Source organism: Peromyscus eremicus, chromosome 12, assembly GCF_949786415.1.
Source record: "Peromyscus eremicus chromosome 12, PerEre_H2_v1, whole genome shotgun sequence".
NCBI lineage: Eukaryota > Metazoa > Chordata > Mammalia > Rodentia > Cricetidae > Peromyscus > Peromyscus eremicus.
The window spans coordinates 32,794,678-32,814,426 of NC_081428.1; the positions used below are offsets into that span (position 1 = coordinate 32,794,678).

Here is a 19,749-nt window from a genome sequence, read left to right on the forward strand (position 1 = left end):
TCACTATATGGCTGTTTCTTTTTCACATATAATAATTAAGTATTTATTTTGGAGAAGTTGGCATTTTCCCAACATGGCACCACCAAAATGAGGGAGAATCTTTAAACATGTTTTGTGTGAAGCTAAATGGCAATGTTATCATTTAGAATCTCTGAATTTTACTGTCTACCGAATTTACTTCAATCGTGTTTGAAAGAAGAATAGTTAATTTTAGGCACTGTGAGTTTTCATTTTCTTTTAAAAGAGACAGACCAAATACAAAATTGTAACAAGTCTTTGATGTGAACCACTATTCACCATTTATTCCAGGTTTTAATCCTGCAGTGTTTGGCTTCACATAATGACTTGCCCAGTGGCCTTTTCCTGAGTATCTAAAAGCTTACAGTGCAAGGCAAATGTATTCATTCAATTATGAACTGCTTTGTGGCACTGAATTCCCAAGGCTTGCCAATAGTAAACATACACTAGAAGGTTAGGAGTTGGTCCACAGACCTCTCAAATGTATAACATCAAATTTTTGTTTATGCTGTTTTTGCGAGTTCATTTGCCTTGGTGCTTTTGTTCGGTGGGTGCCATCCTTACACTTACCTCACTAATTCTGGCTCTCTCTTTTTGCTTTGATGCTTCAGTGGGAAGAGATCAGTGGTGTTGATGAACATTACACACCCATCAGGACTTACCAGGTGTGCAATGTCATGGACCACAGCCAAAATAATTGGCTGAGGACAAACTGGGTCCCCAGAAACTCAGCTCAGAAGATCTATGTGGAGCTCAAGTTCACACTACGGGACTGCAACAGCATTCCATTGGTTTTGGGGACTTGCAAGGAGACCTTTAACCTGTACTACATGGAGTCTGATGACGATCACGGTGTGAAATTCCGAGAGCATCAGTTTACAAAGATTGACACCATTGCCGCTGATGAAAGTTTCACTCAGATGGATCTTGGGGACCGCATTCTGAAACTCAACACTGAGATAAGAGAAGTGGGACCAGTCAACAAAAAGGGGTTTTATTTGGCTTTTCAAGACGTTGGTGCTTGCGTTGCCTTGGTGTCTGTGAGAGTGTACTTCAAAAAGTGCCCGTTTACAGTGAAGAATCTGGCTATGTTTCCAGACACAGTACCCATGGACTCCCAGTCTTTGGTGGAGGTTAGGGGCTCTTGTGTCAATAATTCCAAAGAGGAGGATCCTCCCAGGATGTACTGCAGCACAGAGGGTGAATGGCTTGTCCCTATTGGCAAGTGTACCTGCAATGCCGGGTATGAAGAACGGGGTTTCATGTGCCAAGGTAAGAACCCTCTCTTTTTTGTTTACAGTTGAATTTGTCTCCTGTGAGTTTATTATAAAGTAATGAAAATAAATTAACCCGATCTGATCTCACTTGGCAGCACAACATAGCTCAGAATTACTAGTCTATTTATATGCTAAATTTATCCCATTTGATGTGTTGATTCATGATCTGTTGTGAAATATTAATGGGTGTAACTCTGGGGTGCTGAGCTGCACCCTGTGGAGGTGTCATATGTGCTATTTTTCCACTGTATTTTAATTTATTTAGTTAGTAGGAAGGATGCCCACATACAATGGTGCACTTTGTAAAGGTATTAGGGCAGCTTAAGAAAGTAAGTAAGTTCTTTTTAACATTTGGATCTTGGGCATCAAACTCAGGTTATCAGGCTTGATAATAGGCACCTTTACAGGCTGAGCCATCTTCCAGGCTTGTGGTTTTCTTGCTAGCTAATGATTGATGGTGATGTAACGGTAGCAATTGAAGTGGAATGTATCTGCCTTTATTGACATTGAGGGTGGATACATTTTGGTACTCAAACAGGATTAGATATTTTGGTGACTATATCTAGGTTCACCTATCTCAGTATAATATTTATTGTCTTAATATTTATAAAGTATAGCCTATTCTTCAATGATAGTTGGCTACCAACTGGATTTTTAAATACTCTAAGAAAATCATTTTATTTAGAAATCCAAAGCTAATTTATTTGTATTTGTTTATTGTGGTGTAACTTTTTGTGGTGTGGATCGGGGGCAAAGAAGTTAAAATTCTGGGGGAAGGGAGGCAGGGAGAATCTGTGAGAAGTTGGAGGAGGAAAACCTGATCAATATATATTGTATGAAGAAAATAGGCAAAAATATTTTTAAAAAGAAAATTATAAATTATAAAAAGATTATCTTTCCCCATTATTTTGATTTTCTGTTACTCAAAATACTATACATATTTTCCTTGAGTTGTATTTACAATTAGGTAAGATTTTTGTACTGATCATGTTGAAAGTATCAATTAAATTTGAAGGATACAAATATGTAGACAAATATTAGTGCACAGTCCTGTGGTTTTTGTTCATTTTCACACTTTTATTTGCTATTAGCCTCTGTCATGAGAACAGAGTCTGTTAGTCCACTGATGGACATTCAGTAATCACAGTTCAGAAGCCCAAGTAAAGGAAATATAGTACTCTCTATATGGCTTGTCCTTTCAAAAATGTGAACAGACTATAGCACTTTTCCTTTGACTATAGGCATGGTTTATAAAAACATACTAGATAAGGGAAAAGCAGGGTGGCAGAGCGGGTCAAATGCTATCTGTGCTGGCATGAAGACCTGACTTAGATCTCTGGTATTCACATAAAAGCCATATGTGGTGGTATTCGTATGTAACCCCAGTGCTGATAGAGGGAAGAAAGGAAGCCTTAGATCCTAGAGCTTGGTGGTCAGCCAGTCTAGTCAAATGAGCAAGTTCTGTGTTCTTTGAAAGAATTCTCTTTAAAAGGAAGAAAGGAAGGAAGGAAGGAAGGAAGGAAAGAAGAAAGAAAGAAAGAAAGAAAGAAAGAAAGAAAGAAAGAAAGAAAGAAAGAAAGAACTAAAGAGAGAGAAAGAACAAAAGAAAGAAAAGAAGGAAGAAAGAAAAAAATAAAAGAAAAATCCAACCAACAAACCAAGCAAACAAAAAAAACTATGGAGAGCAGTAGAGGGTGATATGCAATATTGACCTCTGGCTTCCACATATCCACTCATGGGCAACACTACATTCTTGTGCACATTCACTTATACAGAAAATTATTTACACTCAAATGTATTAAATAAGCACAAATTGTACACTCTAACATTATATTTCACTGTGTTGTTCAGAAAAATGCAATAAGTATGGCATTATTAAGATGGTTTTATAAGTTCTAAAATTTAAAAAAATGTATAATTACACTTTACTGAGATTCAGGATTGGAGAAAAATATTTATATTCCATTTGAATTCTGTTTTTTTAATAGGATATTTGCTTATGGTGTATGGTATTTGTAAAAACTAATATCAAATAAAATCATAAAGGACTATCCCAAAAAGAAAAACTGTTCAGTTTACAAATATTTACTAGACATCTACATCATTTTTAGGATGATATTAAAATTTTAAAGAATTTCTTTTGCATTAGCTACTTACTACATTACAGACACTGAGCTACTCTCCTAAGAAATGCCAATGATCAATTTTTTTTATATCTCAAAATAACCTAGCAAGTCTATACTGTTTGTGTTTAACATTAATAACATCAGTTGCTTTTATTTTTAATTTATTATTATTATCATATCATTATTATTTACATGTATATTTATACCTAATGTGCATGCCTGGTTCCCTTATAATGACAGATCATATGAAACTGGAGTTACAGGCAATTGTGGCCCAGCATGGAGGTACTGGGAATTGAACCCAGGATTCTGAAAGGGCAGCCAGTGCTCTTAACCACTAAGCCATCCATCCAGCCTCTGTTTTTGTTTTGAAATTCACATCTTGCCTTTAAAACTCAATGCATTAGTACTGAAATTGAGATAGGTAACCAGACTGGCTGGACCCAAAGGCTAAGTTCTCAATGTTAGCCCAAACTTCTTTTGCCATTTTGCTTAAAGGTGACAGAAAAGGGGAAATACAAGTGTACATATTGTATGGGAGTATTTTGAAGGAAATAAGGCCCCCCAGAATTTGTACAAAGTCATCAAGAATCTACTATAAGCCTTATATGCATCTGTTTATTTCTAACATCTATTTTGTTTTCAGAATTTTAAGGATGAATTTTTACTTAAAAGATCATTTTTGGGGGATTCCATAAGCTATGTCTGGGTGACAACAAAGAAAATTTAGATTTGCAGCTTATCAAAAATCTTACACTTGCAAAACAGTCTGTGAAATGAGAAATTCAGTAAGTATTCCCCATAGTCTATTAGTACAAAATAGTAATACGCCAGACAAGGGAGAAATGCAGATGTATGAGTCATTGTATCTACCTTCCAGGAGCTCACAGTCTCCTCAGAATGACAGATGCATAAATTAGTAATTTTGATGTAAGACAGACCAATTAATCTTCTACCCTGTGTACAATGAGTTTTGCCAGTATAGTAGAGGAAGAGATTAATATGGATTTCAAAATTAAACATAAAAATTGCGAATTAATTATGAGATGGCTTTGTGTTGGTTTTAGACTCATTGTTATTGTGCTTAGAAACTTTTGGAATAGCAAGAAAATAAAGAATTGTCTTTAATGATTCTTACATACTCCAAAGGACAGAGTTCCCATTTGTTATTATATCATTCTGCTGAAATCCCAAAAACATACAGAAGACACATGAGAGTGTTTTTTTGTTTTTTTTTGTTTTTTTTTTTAGTCTCTGTCACAGTAACATCTTTAGAAAAATTCAAATTTTATTTCTAGGTCATTTCCTGACATAGCTAATCTGATATGTCAATTATTTTCCCAATCTAGACAGATAATTAGGACACTTAATGTTCAGTGATCTGAATGATGAAAATGTGACAATTTCTACTTGATAGGAAAATTACACTGATAAAAAGGTTTTGTATTCAACAAACACATCCATCAGTTTTCAAACAATGCATAGAAATAAAATTAGCATTCTCCAGAGGCAAAATTCTACTACGGGATTTTAATATACATAATTTATGCTTTTTCAATAATCCACTTTTCCTGTATTATTTAAAATTATCAGGCTGTATCACTTGACCATGAATTTAATCCAACATTTATCAAGTTATTAAGATGTGCTAAGTTCAGGGTTGAATATTAGAATAAAACCCAAAAGACAAATATCATCATTGATGAATTAATTTGTTTTGTACTTAAAAATGTGTATGTTGGGGCTGGAGAGATAGAGGGCTCAGTAATTAAGAGAGCTTGCTGCTCTTGCAGAGTTTTGTTCCCAGTACCCATGCTAGGCATCTTATAACCACCTGTAACTACAGCACCAGGGTATCCAACTCCCTGTTCTGGCCTCTGCATGCACATGTGCCACACACACACACACACACAAACACACACAAAGACAAATCCTTAAAATGAAAATATGTGTCTATCTTTAAAAATGTTTGGATCTGCCTATGAGAGAAAATAGAATTTCAATTAAATTATTAAAGACAAGTAATAGTTCAATGCAGTGCTCACATCTGTAATCCTAGTACTCGGGAGCTCAAGGCAGGTTAACTGCTATGAATACAAGGACAGCCAGAGCTATACTGTGAGCATCAGGTGAGGCTGGGCTATGATATGAGATCCTGCCTCAAAAATTAAAGAGCCAATAAAAAATAAATCAATTAAGAAAGAACTCTAGGGTGTGAGCTATTGGTGCTACTGTGGAAACAGGCATTCCTGTGGGAGAAAAGTTGCAAGACAGTAATCCCCTCTGCAATAAGATGCAATATTATGTAGCTGATCTTCCATCTTTTTCTCTTTTTATTGAAAATAGATTCTTTTCTCATACAATATATCCTGATTATAGTTTTCCCTCTCTCTACTCCTCTCAGTTCCCCCCTACCTCCCATCCTCTCCAGATCAACTCCCTTTCTGCCTCTCATTAGAAAAGAACTTTCTTGTTTTGGATCCTGTCCTTATTCCTTTGTTTGAGCCCAAGAGAAGAAATCCAGGAAAACAGAGAAAATGGTATATCTTTATAATTCAGTGATTATGTAGAGGCAGAGAGTTAGATAGGAAGGAAATATTGGCAATAAAAACCTTTCAATAGTTGCTTGCCAAGAAAACAGGAAATATGTAGTCCAGAGGACAAAGAACACTTATTGCAATCAATGTGGGCAATAGATGCCCTTATGAAGGACCGGCCTTGGCATAAGCTGATGAGTAAGGCAGGGATGAATAAGGAAGGTAAGAAGTCATACATCATTTTGGCTTTCTAGAAATTCCTCTAGCATATCTCCTCTGTTTAAATCAGTCATGGCTCCCATTTAACAAAAGAAGAAATCACTGTATCTCTTTTCATTTGCAATATACATAATTTAAACTTTATCTGGCTACGTGCTAGATCTTGGATAGATTACCAGCTCAGGGCTAGAATGCTATTGTACTATGCACAAGGCTTCAGCTTTAAACTCCAGCATTCCAAAATAATAAAAACAAAATGTGTAAATAAAAATAAAAATGGATAAATTTGAATACCCAAATGATGATATAATTTTGTAAAACAATATCATCTGGTTTTGTTCAGCACTTGGTTGTCTCTTACATAGCAGCATAAATCTTCACCAGTTTTTTTTCTTTTCCTTTTATAAATTGAAGGTGTGGGATATTTTGCATTGATTCCAGGGAAAGGCTGGTCACCCCCCTCCCCACCTTTTTAATCCCTGCTAATGAACTGTATTATCTACTTCAGTTTTATTTTGAAAAAAAAAATTAAAATGCTAATGGATTTTTATATGATCAATTAATGGCATTTGAGGCAGATAGCAGGAGGTTACTATAAATATTCCTGCTCACACAAAATTTGTTTAGACTTAGTGTACCAAATACCTTATTACTGTCACTGAGGAATCTGTTGCTCTGTGCTTTATCTGCACTCTAATTGTGAAATGTTAACTTTATTCCATGCTTTACCACATTAGAAACTTAATAGAAAAGTGTGTTTGATATAATATTCCAAGACAGCTAGACTATTTGATGACTACTCAAAATCATTTTGTTTACTGATGACTTAAGATTCCAACTTTCCCTCTCCACTCTTTTCTGTGCCAGCTCAGAAACTCTTAGAGCAGCTGTCAGGTTTCAAGTACAGGGTGATTTAAGGATTCGTTGTGCTGATCAGAGGAAACACAAAAGCAAAGACTTCACTGAAATATTTTTAGTGCTTTTGAGTCTGTGCACACAGCCATAGGCACTGTCTAGAGCTTCTAAATGCTTTGGTAGTTGAATAAATTGAGAAAAAAATTCTCTCCCATAATTTCCAGAGAGGAATATCCTTGAGGAGAAAGACTATAAATATCTTTTCGACACTGTCTTTCCAGAATCTGTAAGAAACTAACAGTGATTCTCAACTACAAACTGATAGGATGAAAATAACTATGTAGTAGTTTCTGTCAACTATGCATTCCTAGCATATAAGTCCTGAGGAGAACTTAGTTCACATTTGTTTATCTAGGCTCTTCACTAAACCATGCAAATAAAAGCATGGATTTTATGTAGTTTGAAATGAGTACTTTGTCTATTATTAGGACAGATACATGTACAATCAGCAAAACAAAGACACATCTAAAGTGCCATTAAAGAGTAACAGATAGATGACATGAAGAAATTATGGTATTTTCAATATTTTTAAATTTCGTGTATTTGATAAGTATTATCTTATTCTTTATAAAAATTAATAACGCTAAATTTATGCCTGTATCCAGTGAAGAGCTAGTACCTTTTGAAAACTATTAACATTTGAAACTTTTATCCCTTTTGTTTACACAGTTCTCACAGCACTGAATCCTCCTCTATTCCTTTTAACATGAGAATTACATTATTTATAACTCAAGGGTTTATCTTGACTTATTCAGATTTTTCATGTGTTTAAGATGATAGCTCCCTACTTTTCTTTGTCTTTAATATTTAATTACCTATAATCTTTCAAGTCAGTGAATTTATTTATGCTGCTAGTAACGAATAATATAAATAAGTTTTCAGATAAGAAATTAAACAGATGTGTTATGACAGCTTTGTAATAGTTTTAACTTGATTTATTTGGGATCATATGTCTTCTCACAAATTTATATAACAAGTTACTGGAACATTAACTTGAAGCTCAAACTTCAGCAAGCCAGTCCTTGAGGTTCAGCTTGCATTTAATTGTTCTAGTTAGCAAAAGGTCCTTGTCACTAGCAAGTGTGTGAGAAATGTTACTTGCTAAGTTTTTGACAAAACAATTTGATCCTCTGGTTCCTCATCCACAAATGGAAGTACCATGAGACGGCCAATGAAAATCTTGCTCAGCTCCTTATATCATATCCAGCAGTATATTAAAGATACACATCATTAGTGTCTCCAGTCAGCGTCTCTGAAATGTGTTAGCCTTCCTCTCTTTCTTGTTTCAATCTGTTTCATGACTTGAATAAGATAACCCACATTTGGAAATCTTTCTGTTAGCTTTTAGTGATCTTGACAAGAGAAATATTATCAATGAACTTATTTACTCATGTTTACTATCATCCCTTCCTTGTTCACCTTCTCTCAAACAGCATGTTTTTCCTTTCAGGAGAGGTTTATGGTTTGCCTGGGATGTAGCTCAGTGGTAGAGTGCTTGGCTACTGCTGGAATCAAAGATCCTGAGTTCAGCTCAAAGGGAAGGAGAAGGTGGGAAGAGGAAGAGGAAGTTCCTTTTTAGTTCTATAAAACTTAGTCTACGTAACCCTGGATAATTTCTTTCTCCTGTTACCTTTTAAATTATTTTTATTTATTCACTGAAAATTTCACGCATGTGTATAATGTATCTACATCATATCCACTTCTCTAAGTCTTCTGGCCCCACTGCAACATATTTCCTTACCATCTTCAAATCATTTTTGTCAACTTTTCTCTTTTGTAAACACCAGTCACTTTGGGATTTTCCCATATTCTATTTGACCTACTGCATTTTTCACATAGCATGAGCCTTTTCAAGAAATTGTTTCAAATATTCCATTAATTTAAAGGTAAACATCTTTCTATTGCCCATTCAGAAACAGATTTCAACTAATGTAAGACAATATAGTTTAAGAAACAAGTGAAGTACAATAACGCAATTTAAAGTATGCTATAATATGCAAGATACTTAATCTTCAAAAACATTAATCCTACTTTTATAGTATGCTAATTTCCTAATAGTTATTTTTTAAAGGGTGGGTTGTACTTAACGACCTTCTTTTGAAAGAATCATGCAACTCAGAAATCAAGAAGGAAAGGAGATATGTGTTGAATGGGTTGACTTGGCTGTGAAGGAAGGAATGGCTTTCCTCACTTTGGATAATCTATATATGCAGTTCCTTAAATATTAAAAAGGTTTGGAGAAGCTGAAAGTTGTGGGATATATGTGCCAAGTGATCTTACATGAATTATTATGTGACAGTACTGAAAATCTCCAATCAAATTATGTCACTACACTACCTAGAAAGTAATTAAAGTAAAAATTTTTCAAATAAAGAGAAGGGAGTGTATTTGATTTGTGATTTCTTATGGTATCATGATTCAATTCTTTAGTCTTGCTAAAGACAAACAGTATACATTTCATCCGTAGAGGTGCATGTTTAAGATACTAGAAATATCTGTGAGTTCTTTCTTCTTTTTTAAAGTAGTCAGAGATAACTTAATTGCAAACATATGTAGGAGGTACACAATCATGGTTATACTTGGGAAGGTGAATATTGATCCAGCTGTTCAAAAAATCCATACTGACTCAGGGATTAGCAATGAAGACTATGAATAATCATAAAATTCACTAGGAGTTCTACACATGTTAGGAGCATTAAACAGTGCTTTTAAAAATGTTTTCATTTATTTCTTTAGCCTCTCTCTCTCTCTCTCTCTCTCTCTCTCTCTCTCTCTCTCTCTCTCTCTCTCTCTCTCTCTCTCTGTCTGTGTGTGTGTGTGCGCGCGCGCGTGCGCGCATGAGTGTGCAATAGTGTGCCCATGGAGCTCAGAGAACAAATTGCAGAAGTTGCTTCTCTCCTAGCATCGTGTGGGTTCCAGGAACAGAGCTCAAGTCATCAGGCTTGGAAGAAATCATTTTTACTTGCCGTGCTGATATCATACACATCCAGCATACAGTTGCAACTAAGATTCTTGTTTTAGAAAAATGTGGATTTTTCACTGTGTGTGGATTAGCGTTAACTACATAATGTTATCAAATCAGAGATAAAAACAGTAAGATAGACCTTCTTTATTCCAACCTAGAAATGATTGTAAGGGTCCTTCTTTAAGTATTTTTTCCTGAGATCTAACATAAAGCACAGATATCGCTTATAGAATTTCTGGGTAATATATCTGTGCGGAAACCAAGCTCCTGTTTTTCATTGTCATCTTTTATTATTATCACCACTAATGCTGTGGTTACTATTATCAATATACAAAATTTTGGGGGCTTTAGATGCCTCTTCTGATCCAGGATTCAAAGGTAAAAATAGGAATTGAAGTAAATCTTGACTAGCAAATGTGTGATCTTTGGGAAGCACAAGTAATTGGAATATTGAGAAGTTTGTTTCTTGAGAGAACATTGTGAGTCATGAATTAAACATAGAGGACAGTGTCCTCTGTGGTAAGCCTATATGACTAAAATTACTTCAATTTAGGAGAGAAAGTACTTCTGTACTTGAAACAAATTGTTTCTATTATAGTATTATTCTGTAAAACACTCTGTGGATATTTGTCAGATATTGACTCATCTGTAAAGTGCTTAGACCTTTCCAAGAAAAAATGATATCGCAACCCCCTTTGAGATGCTGAATAAGGATATGTTGAATATTAACATACCTAAGTTGATGTATAATGTTTTATCTGGTAGCTCATGGAAGTGCCACAATAATTTAATATTAAACCTAACTGAACCTGTAAAAAGTGTTGATATTTCTTTGATTTAGCTCAATCAACTTTATATATAAATAGCCTTCATTGTTTTTAATTTGCTGAATGCCATTTCTCTAAATATATTATATGAAATGTAGTCTTGCTTGACTTTTGTAAAGGACATATGGATTTTATTTGTTGCACTTTGTAACTATTCATATATTATCAAATATCCCATATTCTATACCATGCAAAATGCACTGCAAACTCTTGTGAAAACTCATGTAACAATTATAAACACAGGTTAATAAGTATATATTCCAATTTATTGATCTTCTAAACCAACATTTTTCCAAAGTAAGGGAAATCAAACAACGTGTAAATGAAATGGGGAGCATTGTCTTTTTCTCCCTTTCAGGTTCTTGGAGTCTGTTAAATGTGTTGGTAAGTGTTCCACAAAGGCTGCTTTTGTCCATCCATGTTCACTGAATGCTTACCACCTTGTCCCCTGTGGTTTCTCCCCTACAATTATGCCTGTGTTTAGAGTTTTGACAATCCCTCATTAGTTCCAGAGTAGCACTTTCAAGAGCTAATGAGGGTTAACCTTTACAGCTGTGGCAGCTGGCACTGAACATTAATAGAGAACAATTGTGAAGAGAAGGATAACTTATGATAACATTTGATGTTTATATTTTTCAAATAAGAGCCACTTGGAAAGTATAAGGTGCTGAGAAATGCAGTTTGCATGCTCTTCTGCTGTGGTGTCTCATCTTCAAGGATGCATACAAAACATCCTGTTTTCAGGTAGATCTGTATTCAGGGAAAGATGAATGACTTGGGAACACATCATTAAAAAGTAAAATTTGATCATATTCCTATTGTCAACACTGCAGTGTAGAGCTGTTGATCTTTCTTCGGAAAAACAATCACAACTTCAGTTTCTAATCAGACATATATGTGAGAGAATACCTGGAGTCCCAGTGAAGAGTAATCGTGGAACTCAGAACCACCACAAGTTTGGATACAGACTTTCTGTATCATGAAATAGTCAAGGACTTTGGGGATGGTTCAGTGGATAAGAGTGCTTATTATGAAAACACTAAGACCTGGGTTTAAATCCTAGCACCCACCTATAATGTTAGCACAGTCTAATGCACCAGTAACCCTTAGCACTATGGGGATGAAGACAAAAGGATCAGCCTTGAGAGACTGTCTCAAGGGGATAAAGAAGAGATGAATACAACTACCTTAGTCAGTGTTCTATTGCTGTGAAGATACACTATGACCATGATAACTCATAAAAAAATCATTTAATTGGGGGTTCCTTATAGTTTCAGAGAAGTAGTCCATGATCCTCATGGCAAAGAGTATTATGGGAAGCACAGCAGCATGCAGACAGACATGATTGCTTACAGTTCTACATCCAGATCTAAAAGCAGCAGGAGAGTGGCTAGACCTATTCTCTACCAAGTAGTGCCACTCCTAATGACCAGGCATTCAAATCTATGAGCCTATGGGGGTCATTCTTATTCAAACTACCACAATGACCAATGTTCTCCTCTTCTTCCAAATTTGCATGTGCAAACACATGTGTACATGCACCGAACAATATACTACATGTTCACTTATGTACACACACATAGAATAAACTAAGAAGAAATAAATACAATGCAAAAAGATATTCAATATTGAAAGACCCCAAATGTGAAAGTTTCAACAAAGAATGTTCAGATTAATGAATAAGGAAGCAAAATGTGAAATTCATAAGCAAACTTGAGTATATAACAGGTTGGGAAAGAATATTGCTCTTCTCTGGTAGCTACTACAAAGAAATATATATATATGTATATGTATATATATATATATATATATATGTGTGTGTGTGTGTGTGTGTGTGTGTGTGAATTAGTGTTTGAGACCTACTTGCTGTAATTTCATATAGCCATGTGTATGATGAAATCTTCAAATGATCAGTCATGAGGTGTCAAAGTCATGTAGAATATTGAGGTGATTAACATGTAAAATTTATGTAGTGCAAGAAGAGTACATTTCTTATTCTCAGTCTTCGTACATGATACAAGTGCAAGAATACTGTTCCTAAGAACAATAGTATACCAATTTTGAATGCTGTCTAAAGATTCCTGAAGACTTGTTGCTAAACTCTCGGGAAGACAGTTCCATTGCTATAGAGTAAAATATTTCAACATTGTCTTCTTTCCCCAAACAAAAGTTATGCTAACTTCTACACCAAATATTTCTAGAAATGCATCAGTAAGCAAACCAGAGAAATGCCCTACCCCTAGAGGAGCCCTCAGATTTTAGGGAAATAACAGCAACCCAGTGCTAGTATGGGTTGTTTTAGCACATCACCCATGAAAGTGTTAAGTTGACCCTTAAATGCTTAATCAACTGATTTGATCACCTCCATCACTCCAGGACATTTAGCAATGTCTAAAAGCATTTATGTTTCTTACTACTAAAGAGAAGCAAAGAGTTATTGACATCTCATGACATCCTAACACAAACTGAAGTATTCACAGCACTATGATGGAAGCAGACACATACATGTTGAATCAAGGCAGAGAAAGCCTAGTCTATGTGAATCTCTTTGCAGAAATGAAAGGTAAAACCCCACATGAGAGTGTAAATTGAAACTCAAACTAACACATTTTAAAATAATGTCTCAGCATAGTTTGTTCTGGATTTATTAGAGACGAACATAACTTCTGAAGGCACAGGAGGCCTACTAACTGCTTCATTGATTCAACAGTGATGCCTACTCATAAAAAGACAAAGTTAAGAGTATTTGGAGAAATAATAAAACTTTCAGGATTGTTCAAGTGAAGTTGCTCTCAAGCAGTGAAAAATGTTTGCCAAGATCTACACAACAGCTTGATGATTAGTGGTCCTGCTTTGGTCCTGAAGAAATGAGAGTCGAAACAAAGCAGAAAAGCTGTCAGACAGGAAGGGCTTAGAGGGGGAGTGTGATCCTTCCAGACACACTTCACATGTCTTGATTCTTTTTTACTGTAATGTGCTACAAATGTGGCAGGTAGATGGGAGTATATTGCGAGATATATTGTAATACAATATTTATGTATTAATCATCTCTGTATTAAAATTTTCCAAACTCTAATTCTAGAACTGGGTCTTTAAAAATAAAAGCAGCATGCTAATAACAGCTATTTATTAAAAAAAGAAAAGGACCATATCTTTGTCTTTTGTTGTTGTTGTTGTTATGTAACTGAGCCTGGAACTTCCTGTAAGTCTCTCAGTTTTCTATGAGGAGCATGCTATTATTTCTCATTTCAAAGGAATAGAAACTGGAAGTTGGAAAAAGAGAACAAATGTCTAAGGTCACAGTTGATAAATAACTGAATTTTGAAAATTCACGGAACACTGTTGTTGGACCCTATTCCCTCCTGTAGAAAGCCAAGGAAGGAGAGGCACCTGAGGCCCTCCCATCTGCATCATAGGAGATAGGAAGCTGAGAATTGGACTTCCTGCAAGCATGCTTCTTAATCTGCTGTCAGTGATTTCCAGCCCATTCTTTTTCTGAGACACATAATACATATTCAGCCCTGCTTCCGTTGCCAAGACTGGTTGGTCCTTGGACAACTGGATTGGTTCTATCAATTAAGGGAATGGTCATTGGAGTCTTACTTTCCTTCCTTATTAACTCAAAAAAATTATATGCACTTATATATGGTGAGTATATATGCAGATATGCCCTCAACATATGTTCACACTAAATTTATACTTTAATGTTTTTATATTTTTGGTTTAAGAAACAATATATAATTGAGTGCACAAAAAGAGAGCCATGAGCTCGGCAGTACACCAGACTACCTCCTACATCTTTCATCTTATATATTCCTTTTATTCTTCAACTTTTAAAATATGTTTTATGATAATCTATCCCAACCTAGACCTTGGGAACCTTGTCTTAAATATGAAAAGTATAATTACATTTCAATTTCCATAATCACTAACATAAAATGTCATTGATCCTCAACAAAAAGCCTTCATTGACCATACTTTGTCAGAATAAGACTAAGAGGACTTACTAATTTATGTCATATCACAATGGAAATTTAGGTGTGGCTCTGCAACCCAACACTTGCAGTCATTTAATAAATGAATATGCTTTACTTAATAATGTTTTTCCAAGTCACCATATTGTGAAAATTTTCAAGTTCTTGCTTCCAAAATGCATTCAAGCTAATTTAGCTAAGAGTTGAGAAACAAAAAGTACATTGCTATTGGTTAGTTAGGAAGACTAGAGCTTCACATTCATTAACACTAACCCATTGCTTCAATATGTAATTACGTAAGACAACAACACAAAAAGATTTTTCACAGGGTATAGTCTGGCTTTTGGTTTCTGGGCATGTGGAACTGAGTCACGCCTCTAATTACCTCTGCTTCTATTGCCATTGCCCCTGCTGTTGCCAGGACATGATTGATGGGAGATGGTGCAGAGTGAGGAACCAGCATTCAGAAAGACACTCGCTATGTGCCCAGTGTTTACGCCCGCACAATATGCCTCATTATGAGCTTGACAGATCTCCAAGTGGCAGATTGGGAATGGGTTTTGGAGATGGCTGACGTATCTGTTACAGGCTCTGTTATTTTTTTTTAAGCTCATAAATAGCATTTTATGCAAGAAGAGTTGCATGCAGGTATATAGATGTGTACACATGCACACATGTGTCTGCATGCAAATAGGTATGTAATATATATATATATGTGTGTATATATATATATATAACATTGTATATGCACACTTTCATAGTTTAGGTTTACATATTAAATATACCCTATACATATATACATATCATTATGTATTTAGTATTTATATATATATTAGGTGATTAAATGTGTTCTTACAAACATATTGTAAATTCTTAATTTTTAACAAATTACTGAAATCTATAGTAAAATATTAAACTGAATTTCAGATAGTATTATTCTAATTCATCCGGTCTCCTATTGCTTTGTGTTAGTTTTTGGATGAGGCACCATTCAAACTCCAGTTAAACAAATGCACACAGCTTCCAAAATGTGTTAGGATTGTACATACTATTAATTCTTTGAAGTTTCTTAGGCATATCAGTGTAGTTCAACATACACATACTTCTCCAAGTTATCAGTGAGGATGTTTCCTAACAGGACCACATGTAGCTACTTTTCTTTGAAAGATGATGGATCACAAGCTTCTGTGTTTCCTTGAAAACTGTCCCAAACTTTTCAGCTTTCTAGAAGTTGAAGGTGGATTATTGAAAATTTTTGTCGTAATAGTGAAACTCCTTTAAATGTCAATATTAAAAAAAAAAGAACAGGATGCCCAAGGGTTTCACTATTTATGGTTATGCTTTCATGAGGAGAAACACTGCTTCAAATGCAAATCTTGGTAATGATGGTGGGTGGTGTAAGGGAGGTGTTGGTGCTTTAGTGAGGAGCTGCTCAGAAGAAGCTGGATTTAAAATGACTCTGCCCTTCCTAAGGCTGACAGTTATTAGTGATGAAAAGAAAATGAAAACATTCATTGACTTACTCTTTATTAAGCACAGTAGGTAAAGCAGATGAACACTTGAAAGCTCACTGAGCTGCCATCTAGAAATTTAAACATCCTCTCACTGGCTAGTGGCCAAGGATATGTTGTAAACTCTATGGGAAGGTCACCATTTCACAGGAATTGTCAGATCTGATGGGCAAAGATTCTTTCTGTGAATTCTCCAGTAATAGAGTCAAGACTTACTCAGCAGGGTTCATGGGATTGCACTTGTTTCTGGGACTAAATATATATTTGAATGGAAGACAAAGTAATCTAAAGTTTCCTTAGGATGGAATAATGGTGTCACGAATTTAAATCTTTCTATGTTGTTTACATCAAGTCATCAAAATATGTTAAAACTATAGATACATTTGTTGTCATTGTTTTTGCTTTTTTTTTTTTTTTACATAGACTATTTCGTAAGAGTCCAAAGGGAACTATTAAACATGATACTAACACATGATTAGTAAATCTGATTCTAAATATGAATGCTTTTAAAGATAAAAACACGATCTGTTATTGTTACAGATTGCCTTGATTCTAAGATAAGAGCCAGTGCTTTTCCATTCCATGATACATTTTTAGAATGTGATTCTGAAGCTATACACAATGGGAGGATATCTTATGTGAATATGTATGGACCTTTTATTATCAATGTGTTATTACTGATGAATTTATGTACTATATGAATGTCTAAAGGAAAATACCAACCAGTTGGAACTGTGAGTAGTCTTTTTTCATGGAAACACACGTGCTGGGATAGGAGGTTCTAGTGCTGATTCCACCCCCACCTTTAGTTATTTCAGAAGCCCTTTCCTATAGAAATCATTTCCCACCAAATTTATTCAAAATCTAACTTCATAACATAGACAAACTATCTGCTGTGAGAGCCAGTCTTCTTGAACATAAATGTAAGGTTTTGAGACCTTCAAGGCAGATGTCTTGAAGTAACAAGAAAATGATTAAGGAGATTCTACTAAATTAATGAAAACTTAGTTGGCCTCACAGGAGTTCATCCTTTTTTTAAAATAAAAAAATCTGTACAGAGGAATTAATGGGATGCTTAGGTGAGGAATTGCCTTTTCCTTTATTTCTAAAAAAGGAATGAGGGTGATGGTACCATCTGCCTATACCAACACCATTATGATATGCATTTTCTTTTTAATTGTTAATGTTCTGTTTTTAAGACAAAGTGCCATATAGTCTTCTATGTTCCAGAAAACTAAATGCATTACAGGACTGCAACATGGACAAGGAAAAGTAAAATTATTCATCATTGTGCACTTGAATTATTAGTACATGCTTAAATTATATCGGTCCCACTTAAACAACATGATCATTACATGATATATTCTCTTACATTTTCAACACAAAAAACAAAAATGAAATATATCAATGCTTTAGTCAGTATCTGGTGGAGAATCAAAGGACCTGCATTTTGCCATGACTCTAAACTTTTCTAACTTAGCATGAAACAGTGTACAAATTACTTATCCTTTTGGGTTAATTTCCTCACACATAAATTGGAGAACACTGAAAATATTATCTGCCTCATAGTTTCTGGGGTCAAAGTGACATGAATACAAGTTTTGCAACACATCCTGGTACACAGACAGTGCTTAAATTGGACTGACTTGTGTCCTAAGAAGAGAAAATTCTCTAATAGGGGAAAGTCAGCTGTCTAACAACATCTTTTCCCCTAGATTTTTCAGAAACCCAAACAGCCAAGGATTTACCCTTCAATACCAAACCAACATAAACTTAACTAAACAGTATACAATTCATCTTATAACATAAACTATTTCTGTAAGTCTAAATTGAGAGATCCTCAATTCTTAAACATATTTAGAACTTCAACTGATCCATGGTTGAATAATTTTTCAAAATCAAATCACTTTACTTGGTTTGGTAGTTGGTTTTGATGGTCTGTCTACCATGGTTCAGGGTTGTTTGTTTTAAAAATGGCAAATCATACCATTCTCAGTTCTTCATTCTTTCAGAATTACTTTTCTATGGTATGTTTTTGAAGTAACATACAAGAATATCAGTTTATAATCAGTATCAGAAAATTCATATTTTACAAACATCAATAAACTTGAATCCTGTGCATAACATCTGAGGATCAACTTTTAAAACCCCTTCCTGTGCATTCTATTGTACAAGATTGAAAATATATAGTAAAGTGTGTGTTTGTGTGTGTGTGTGTGTGTGTGTGTGTGTGTGTGTGTGTGTATGTGTGCACACATGTGTTTGGTAATGTTCACATGTGTAGGTCAGAGAGCAGCTAGTACTTAAGACATCAGGCAAGATTAAAATGAAGCAGAAATAAAAGAATGTGTAAGTATATTATGTAATAGGCTTCGTTCAAAATAGTAAGAGAGAATCTATCACTATGCTTGGGAGTCTGTCGATTTTATATATGTGCTCTGTTAGGTCTGGAATGTAGTTATTCTGAATAACAAGTTATTCATACTTGAAAGGTTTTAAATATTATTTCTAGGTAGTTTTATTTGCATTAAAAATAGAAGTTTTCAGGTTAAGAAACACATTTTGGCTACTAATATTAAATCAATTTTAGGTGAATTGTTTGTAATTATTGAGAAATCAGTCATGGCTTCTTTAGGTAATTCTGAAAATAACCTTAGCTTTAGAGGCAGTCTTGCCTAGATATTAAAGATATAAGCTCCAGGGATCAGTTTCAGGTCTCTGATTCCTCATTTATCAGTCATAATTTCTTTTATATGTGTTTTTTGAGTAAATATTAAGTGGTAGTTAGGAACTAATACATCTCTAAGTAATGACTGTTAAGTCACTGTTCAGTGTGTTAAGAAAAGCACCAATAAGTCATGACACTGATTTAAACCCTGGAACTTGAAATGAAGTTGTTTGAGTGTCTAGTGTCCCTTCAGGAATAAGCTGTGACTCTTATTTGTGTAGGAAAAATAGATTCATAACTGTCTCTATGATTTCAAGAACCCTAATGTTATTTTTATTTATTTTAACTCTTCAGGAAAATTTACTATAGTAATTCATAGTGGGGATATCCCAGAACATGACAGCTATTATTTGGGGCAGTTTATTTTTAATGTCCCATGTCCAAGAATGACTAACTCTTGTTTAAGCTGAAAAGGTCAAATGACTTAAGCTTCCAAAAATGTATTTAGCAAATTTCACATTTGCTTTCAGCACTGTGGGTCCTTTCACAAAGTACGAACATGCTAGGGCTGTAAGCAAAGTGAATTTACAAGGTTAATTATAGTGCATTCTGCATAGCACAGTCATTTTGTTCGTAGTTCAATATTATGTTTGGCATGTGTGAAAGTAATGCAAAGTGGATTTGCTGTGACTTTGACTTTGCTATTCTTAGT

At 34.8% G+C, this 19,749-nt stretch overlaps 1 protein-coding gene across 1 annotated transcript; it reads left to right on the plus strand.

The window, feature by feature from the left end:
• The first annotated feature begins 620 nt into the window (after window positions 1-620).
• LOC131922878 (ephrin type-A receptor 3-like) lies at window positions 621-2,436 on the plus strand. The gene is made up of 2 exons (XM_059277716.1): window positions 621-1,290; window positions 2,387-2,436. Exons 1-2 carry the CDS (start codon window positions 621-623, stop codon window positions 2,434-2,436), a joined length of 720 nt encoding a protein of 239 aa, XP_059133699.1.
• The last annotated feature ends 17,313 nt before the right edge of the window (window positions 2,437-19,749 follow it).